This window comes from Panicum virgatum, chromosome 5N (genome assembly GCF_016808335.1).
Source record: "Panicum virgatum strain AP13 chromosome 5N, P.virgatum_v5, whole genome shotgun sequence".
Lineage (NCBI taxonomy): Eukaryota > Viridiplantae > Streptophyta > Magnoliopsida > Poales > Poaceae > Panicum > Panicum virgatum.
In genome coordinates, this window is record NC_053149.1 from 46,899,600 (window position 1) to 46,908,295 (window position 8,696).

At 56.4% G+C, this 8,696-nt stretch overlaps 1 protein-coding gene across 1 annotated transcript; it reads left to right on the forward strand.

The window, feature by feature from the left end:
- Nucleotides 1–213: 213 nt before the first annotated feature.
- Nucleotides 214–2,016, forward strand: LOC120671807. Its single transcript, XM_039952045.1, has 2 exons — nucleotides 214–1,332; nucleotides 1,464–2,016. Exons 1-2 carry the CDS (start codon nucleotides 222–224, stop codon nucleotides 1,520–1,522), a joined length of 1,170 nt encoding a protein of 389 aa, XP_039807979.1. The 5' UTR covers nucleotides 214–221; the 3' UTR covers nucleotides 1,523–2,016.
- Nucleotides 2,017–8,696: the final 6,680 nt, after the last annotated feature.

Below are 8,696 nucleotides of genomic sequence, written 5' to 3' on the forward strand. Positions count from 1 at the left end.
AAAATCAGATGTGCAACCAAACAGATGGATGAGTCGGCTCCATCCCCAAAATCCGGGTTGGATCCAACCCAACTCATTGATCCCGCAACCAAACATACAGTAGGAGACCAAGTAACAATCCGGAGACGGTGACATGCCTTCTAACCGAAGCTAACATGGCGACTCTGTGGAAGCACGGCACCCAAACTCAGTCGCCGCCGCTCCGGTAAGTTCCTCGTGCCATGGTGCCGAGCCGTGACGCGCAACGAACGAATAGATATAGCCAGGCCTGGGCAATCCCAAATCCCCGTGCCGAGGCCCCCACAAACAGCGCCAAAAACGGAGGAAAAACCCGGACCCTTTGGCCTTTGCCGCTCCCGTTTAAAAGCCACCGCCTACCACCACCGCCACCTCCCAAGCTCCCAGCTCCCACACCCGCACTCCACCACCGCAGCCAAAGCGGGCTCGCTCGCACGACCGCGTTCCACGCACGCACGGACGCCCAGGAGAGCGCACGGGCCATGCAGATCCTCCGGCTGGTCGCGGCGCGGCGCTTCCGCCGCCGGCGCCGCGCGGTGTCCACGATCACCGCCGCCGCGACGGCGCCGGTCACCCTGCGCGCCGGGTACGCGTACGGCGAGGACGAGGACGAGGGCCCGTTCTTCGACCTGGACCTGTCCTGCTGCTCCGCGCCGGCCTCCGCCGCGGGCAGCCAGGCGGCCGAGTCGGGCTCCGAGTCCGACGACTACGCCGCGTCCTGCCCCGCCGCCGCCGCCGAACGAGGCGGCCTCGACTTCGTCATCTCGCTGCAGCGGAGCCGCTCCGCGTCGCCGTCGTACGAGGAGCGCCTCTTCTTCCGCGGCGCCGCGGCGGCGGCGGCGGCGACCCCCCTTCCCCTGCCGCTCATGTTCTGCGCGTCCGAGCCCAGCGACGCTGCCTCGCGCGCGCGGCGCAGCAGCGCGGGCAGCCGCAGGCTGCAGCTGCGCACGCTCAGCTTCGGGTCCGCCAAGGCCGCCCTCTACGGCGGCCGCGCCAGCTTCTCCCGGAGCGCCAGCAGCAGCGCGCGCTCCGCCTCCAGGCTCTTCGCCGCGTACGGCGGCGGGTCGCCCGGCGCCCAGGAGGCCAGGGCCCGGCCACCCTCGGGCGACGTCTTCCGGCGGTACCTCAGCAAGATCTCGAGCCGGCTGCGGCGCGGCGCGGCGGCGCCCGCCGCCGCCGCTGACCTCCGGCTCCGGAAGAGCCGCTCGGCGTCCGCCGCCCAGTCCCCGCCGGCCCGCCGCGACGACTCGCTCGCCGAGAAGCAGGACGGCATCGCCAGCGCCATCGCGCACTGCAAGGAGTCGCTCCACCGAGGTCCGTCTCCATCGCATACGAGCGCCGACGCCGTGGCCCTGACGCCACCGCGCGCCTCGTGCCCCGCCATTGTTATAATTCTTCGAAGCGTGCCACTGTTTTCTAACGCGCCTGTCCCTTGCGCTCCGCAGCGTCCGTCTCCGAGCTCGACACGTCGCTGCTGCGGTCGCGGAGCGACCCGGGGCCGTGAGTGACGTCCCTCCACCTGAGACTCTGAGAGCAAGCAGCCAGCATCGTTGCTGGGGATTTCTGCATTTGCCATGCTCGCCGTTTGGCTCGCTCTGGCGACGGCGGCCGAAGCTTCGGGCGGAATTTCGCGGCGGACGCGAGGAAAAGACGGCGAACCTGCCGCCGCGAGTACGAGTCGCTGAAAGGCTCGCGTGAAGAACATGCAGGGGGGCGGTTTCGCGAGCGGGCGCGAGACATCTTTACGCTTGTTTATGCGGGCAAGCGGGGGCTCTTTTGGTGGGTTTTAGTTTAGGCGTGGGAAAAGAGCTCCTTTAGCCGCCTCCCCCATGTACAAGCGTGGATCTGTGCCCACCTCCTTTGCTTTGTTAGGTTTTCTCTTCTTTTTTTTTTTGTTCACTTTGTACAAGAGACTGTTGCAACACGATCTCTAATTAGGTCCTCAACGTTATGCACCATCTGGCTCGAGGCCAATGTCTGAATCTCCTTTTGCTTTAAGGTGTGTGCATCTCATCTCGCAACGTTCAATGGCTCAAATTAATTTTAACAAGTGTTTTGCGCGCGCCTTGGCGCGCGTAATTTATTTACTTATTTACGTTTGGCAACATAAGTTTATATAGAGGTTTGTAGTAGATGTATAGATAAATGAATATATATAGATAGAAATAGGACATTTATTTTTAAAACAAAAAAGATAAAAAAATAGTAGCTAAAATCCGACGTCTCAATCTCGCCGTCAAAGGCGGGCGGGAGCGGTCCTCGGGCATCTCCTCACCATGCAATGCGCGGCTATCATGCCCGACTTGCGGCACCGCGGCGTACCGAAGTGAGGCCGGGTCACCCGCCGGCATAAACTCGCCGCACCCGGTAAGGGCGTGCCCGGCGGCCCGCCCAAACTCGCCGCGTGGCTCTCCGGTCTAGCTTCACTGTCGTCGTTGCAGTAGAACGCACACCCATTCGGAGTCCACCAAAATTACCGGTCGAAAGTTCTAGATTCAGATATTTTGCAGTGACCGAATGGAGAGCTGATGCGTGGACCATTCGTGTCTCAAGGCTTCAAAGATAACGATGGCACGGCCGATCACATGCACCGTCAATTTAGGATCGAATGGTGACAACTTTTTTACTGATGTGGCCGGTCTGCCCTTGCGCCGACCTTCAGGGCTATCATATTTAGAAATTAGGGCCGTGATTAGATTCAAAAATTTTATCCCAAAAACATCACATCAAATATTTGAGCACATGTATGGAATACTAAGTAAAATCTATTTACAAAACTTTTTACACAAGTAGGTTGTAAATCGCGAGACGAATCTAATGAGCCTACTTAATTTATGATTTGCAACAGTGATGCTACAGTAACCGTTCGCTAATTATGAGTAATCATGAATTAAGTATACTCATTAGATTCGTCTCATGATTTACAATCCGTCCGTGCAAAAAATTTTGTAAATAGATTTTATTTAGTACTCCGAAATTACAAGATTCACTTCCATCCATAGCCATCAGACGGCCGAAATAATTGGGCCGACGTGGACTGCCTGGGCGTGCGCGGAGCCTCGGGGCTTGAACATATAGAAATAGAAATTCACCGCGTTTGCTTGTCAGAACCGTGCATGATTCAGACCAGCTATACTGTTCAACCGTTGTAACCGTGCATGATTCAGACCAGCTCTAGTGTTCAACCGTTGTACAAGAGAACGGTCACTGGGCCTGCAAACCACTGTGCAGCGTGTAGGACGTGCCCGTACAAAACCTGTAGTCACATCACATCCCCATCCCCGTCCTCCTGCCAGGAGGAGCGCGTACGCCGGCCGTGGCCTGTGCGAGTGCAACGCAGCGGCGGCCTGCGGGATTCGCCGTGTTCCTGCCGGAGGGAGACGGGGACGGGATCGCGGGGAAAAGGCCGTGAAATGCCCGGGTCCCCGGCCCCCGTCGCGGCTCCATGATGGACAGGAGCGGAGCTGGTGGCGAGAGCGAGACGGGGGAGGGAGGGAGGGAGACGGGACGAGAGCAATTAGCGTGCGCGTCCTAGTACGTACGATTGGCCGATATCGATGGGGTGTGATGAAGACAAAGATCCGCGCGTGATCCGGACGCCGGGGGGGGGGGGGGGGGGGGGGGGGGTCGCCTCTACCAGGCCGTCGCGGCCGGCGTCACCCTGCGTGGCTGCGTGCTGGGGGCGGCGCAGCCACGCAGGGGCGCGGGGGGCAAAGGTCGCGAGAATGGCCCAAAGCGACACCGGCTTTGGCGACGGAAAAGAGCCCGGGAACGCCATAGTTTAGTCTGACCTTTGGCTGGCTTTCTTCAGGTCTCTCGAGTCTTTAAGCCTTGTTCCGGTTTAAGGACGTGAGACGGGAGCGGGAGGGAAAGGCAGCCGGACCTTAAACAAAAGCTCCCTCGCAAAAGCTGAGGCTATGTTTAGTTCCCAAAAAATTTCAAGATTTTCTGTCACATCGAATCTTTGGACACATGTATGAAGTATTAAATGTAGTTGAAAAATAATTAATTTACACAATTTAATTGTAAATGACGAGATGAATCTTTTAAACCTAATTAATCTATAATTAGATATTAATTACCAAATAATAACAGAAATGCTATAGTTCCGAAGTCAAAAAAATTTCGCCAACTAAACGGCGCCCGAGAATGCCACACCCACACGACCTGCGCCGTGCCGTGCATCGTCGTCAGCATCGGCGGCGAATCCGAGGCGGGGGCTTTTGCCCGCGCGCAGCATGCATCTGCGGCTCCGAGCGGTGGGGGGCTACCGAGCGAGCGGCCGGCCATCAACCATCATGCCCGTGGCAAAACTTTCTATCCCATGTTGATGTTGCGTCGAGGGAAAAAGAATAAAAAACAAAACAAAAGTTCCTGTGCTTGCATTGTTGCACTGATGACAAAACTGTGCGCCTCTGCGGGAGCTTGCGGGTGCAATGATGGAGCACGGTGCGTAGGATTTCGCGGATCTTGACTGCTGCTGCCTGTGCCTGGAGGGGAGGGATGCTGGGAGGCCGCCTGCTCCGTTTCGGTGGGTCTCGATCGCTGTAGCACAGTGCTAGCAACAGTGGAACTGGAGGGTGGTGCCGTGGTGGCGGTACTGCTAGTGCTGCTAGGGCAATCGATCGGAGGAGCGCCACTCATGGTGACCGAGGAAAGGAGGGTGGGCTATGATGGGGAAGAAACTCTGACGGGACTGTTCGACGAGGATTGGAAAAAAATGTTCAGATTTCACTTTCACCAGAAAGTCCCCCCACCCCAACACAAAAAAGGCCATTGTTAAATCCTCGCGCAATTTGTGGGTGCAAGCTACTGTTAGTTTCTAACCGAGCTACGGGGCGTTTCTTTTGAGACTTTTAACAATGTTTGTTCAAGATTCGCAATCTATCCAGTCTCTGAAAGCAGGGAATCGTTCCCCTATTCTTTTTTTTTCTTTCTGAACGAAGGCGCGGAGACCGACCGCACCGGTCCCGTGTCTGCGGGGGAGTGTAGCAGTGCCGCCAGCAATCTCGTCGCCCCTGTCCCGTGCGTGAACGTGCACGCTTCCTGCAGCCCAGCTACAACGCACGACCACCGGGCGTCTCGGCACGTTGTCGACAGAGAGCCGGGAGACACGACGGCCGCGGCTCTCTCCCGACGACGGGGGCATCAGCTACCGGTTTTGCCGCAGAACGGCAGGCAGGCTCGACGTCTCCTTCCTCTTTGCCTTGAGGCGTCAGAGGTGCAGTGAACGCACGCCACATCGGGGCCAGGGGCGTTCGTTGGTCACGTCGTTCTAGGCTTCCAAAACGTGACAATGGACGGGACCGAGACGATAGGGGAGGATCTGAAGTCTTCGGCTCTTCGCCGTGACACCTGCGCGGCGTGGCTTGCGACGGCAGCAACCGTGCCCTCTGCTCTCCACTTGTAACAACGCTGGAGCAGCCGGCAGCGCCTCGCGCCCGGCCTAGAAAGATGGGCATTCTTTTTCGCTTCTCTTAGCGCTTTTGCTTTCCCAAAGTGGCGAGCGATTTTGGTGATGCAGGACGCCGTTCCTAATCTCCCTCATCGAGAGAGGAATAAACTGCACATCTCTCCCTTTTCGGCGTGAGGTAGTAGTGCAGTGTACCATTTGTGCGTTGAGGGTAGTCAACGGTTAGTCCCAATCATTTTAGTTGTTAAGTGAACTCTCTGATGACCCGTCTGCGATGCAGGGGAAGAGATGTGTGCATCTCGTGTGCTTGTCTCGAGTACTGTCGTCGCTGGAAATAGTTGTGCTACGCAGACTCTCCAATCTAAGCAAAGATCTGCACCCAAACTGACACCTAAACAATCGTTTCTGGATCACTACAAACGGGGATTCTTTTCTAGATAGAGTGACGGAGCAAACTCCGACCGGGGATAGTGCTCTTTAGAGCATCTCCAAGAGTTACACATTTTTTATTTCCCAAATTATGATTTTTACTAACTCCCAAAATGAGAAACAAGAGTACTCTATCCTGTCTGTGATGAGTGAATTGTCAACAGTGCGTGCGATCGTGCGTTTGGTCTTTGGATTGCAGGTACACGGGCGTCGAGTGTCGGCGGGGAGCTGCCGTGGAGGTGCTGTGGCCGATGGACCGTGCGGTGGACGGTGGTGAAGGGCAGCCGGAACCGGAGCTCGGAACGGGCGGCAGCTGTGGCGTCCACTCCTGAATCGAGGGCGCAAGCGGCGACGGGAGGCGGGTTTCTTAGTTTGCGTCACAAAACCAAGGAGGCGGACGGCGGTTGAAGACGCCAAGTCATGGAAGCACGGGCGTCGGTCTCGGGACTGACGGAGGCGACGGGCGTCGACGGCGTCTAGGGCCTCGCTGCGGGCGAGGAGGTGACGGGCGTCGGGCGGCGTCTAGGGCCATCAGGAGGCCGAGGCGGGAACGGCTTCTAGGGCCACGGCGTGGTGGCGGGAATCTTCCCGCGCGTGAGGTTTTGGCGGTTTTCTCAAAACCGGCCACCTACCCGGGTTTCGCGGACCCTCCAAAACCGCGGACCGGATCTTCGTCGCCGTGGCGGCATCGCAGCAAAGACTTCGAGTCGAAGAAAGAAGCTCCGCCGTCGATCGAGGCTGTACAGCGGGGTGCTGCTGACCCGACCGGTCTGACCGGTCCCTTGGACCGGTCTGACCGGTCTGGCCGCAGCAGCCGGGTATAAATACCCCCCACCAGCCCGTGGCTCGGGGAGTCTCTTGAGTCTTTTGTTTTCTCTGTGTTTTTCCTTCTCCCTGCCCCTGCTCTAGGTTAGGGCCAAGGACTACAACGCAAAGAGAGTTTAGATTATAGCTATTCTCTTCAATCTAGTGGGTGGATGATGGGCGGATGGCTCTAGCTGTTGTATAGGTGAATTCCTCTGAGAATTGATGGATGAAATTTGTTTGCAATTCACTTGTGTGTGCTGAGCATCTCGTCCTCCCCTTCTCTCGCGCGTTTTGGGTTCAATTCTCCTCTTTTAGTGTGTTATTTGTTTGGAGGAGAACAACCCTTGATTTCGTGGTTTGATGAACTCTTTGGAACGATTCCTATGTATATAGCTTAGTGCCAAACCCCCTGGAATCATGAGTTCTCACGAATTGGCGATTTTGTGTTCTTGAGAAAACCCCAATCCTCTTTGATCTTTCCTTGATTTCTCTCGATCCGTGAATCTTTTGGGTGAGATCTTTTGGGGATATGTTCACGGGGTAGTTACGAAGCTTTCCTCCAAGTTTGGTTGGATTTGGACTTCATTTACTCAAGATTTGACATTTGGAGCTTTGTTGGCGGGCTGTCTGAGAGCGATTGGTCTGACTGGTCTGAGTAACCGGTCTGACCGGTCTAGAATTTGAATTCCCAGCCCGACCGGTCTGTGCAACCGGTCTGACCGGTCTTTGCAGTTCAGTTCTGCGTTTCGACTCGCTTTGCTTCCGCGCTGCGACCTGGGTCTTCTGCTTCAAGATAGTTTGTCCATAGCTATTCTCGCTGACCTAGGTTCGAGGGCTTGCGGTGATTTTGGGACATAGGCCGACGTTTCAGATTTCGGAAGAAATTTTGATCGGCTCCCATTCACCCCCATTTGGTCGCCAGTTTCGGTCCCTCAATTGGTATCAGAGCTTGGTTGAGGTTTTCAGTACCTTAACCGGTTCGAAAACCACTTGACGACCATGGTGAGTTTTGGTAAGATTCCGGTGTTTTTCGGCGAGGACTATGCCTACTGGAAGGTTCGCATGAGAGCCTTCTTGCAGAGCATGGGAGCCGAGGTCTGGGAAATTACCACGAACCAGCTTTACGAGGTGCTGGCTGTTCAGACCACACCTCTTCAGGTGACCCAGCACGAGGCTAACGCCAAGGCCGTCAATGCCTTGTTCGCTGGCGTTTCTCGTGCGGAGTTCTCACGCGTCCAGGGCTTTCAGGAAGCCCACAAAATTTGGACGTGCCTTGAGAACTACCACGAGGGTACACCTCAGGTGAAGGCCAGACTGTTCGAGACTCACCGGCGTGAGTACGAGAACTTCACACAGGAGCCGGGTGAGAGCATTGACCTGATGTTCAGTCATTTTCAGTCGATTGTGAACAAAGTCAATGCGAACAGATCTGCTGGTGCCCTTGAGTACACAGAGCACGAGAAGGCTCTCAAGTTGCTCTACGCACTTGACTGCTCTGTGTGGGATCTCAAAGTGAACACGATCATTGAGTCTGCAGGCTATAAGACTCTGACCGTGAACGAGCTTTTCAGCAAGCTCAAGGCCACGGAGGTGGATAACCAGACACGAGCCAAGCTCAATGGTGCCCCTCCTTCCAAGAGGGTCGCTCTTGTGACTGGCCCAGGTGGATCGAGCTCTAACGCTAACTCTGCTCTTGGTTTTTCTCTTGCCTCTTTGGCTTCTGTTTCAGATGAGCAGCTGGAGACACTGGGCGACGATGACTTGTGCCACCTCATCAGCAAGTTCTAGCGCGTCTACCACAACAGGCAGAGGAAGAAGAACCCCGGGTGCTACAACTGCGGCGATCTGAACCACTTCATCGCCGATTGCCCCAAGAAGTCCGGCGGTGGCCAGAACAACTCCTTCGACTACTACCTCCACCGTGACCGCGACGAGGGAGTCTCCAACAAGGAGCGTCGGCGCCACAAGCACCGCAGTCGTGACCGGGGAGGACGCTTCGACAAGGAGTCGCTCAAGAAGCGCTTCCAGT

Bases quoted from the DNA above. Each gene is read 5' to 3' on its own strand.
- LOC120671807 (XM_039952045.1), top strand. From the start codon at position 222: ATGGTGCCGAGCCGTGACGCGCAACGAACGAATAGATATAGCCAGGCC. The intron at 1,333-1,463 runs GTCCGTCTCCAT...TGCGCTCCGCAG, and splicing joins CAAGGAGTCGCTCCACCGAG to CGTCCGTCTCCGAGCTCGAC.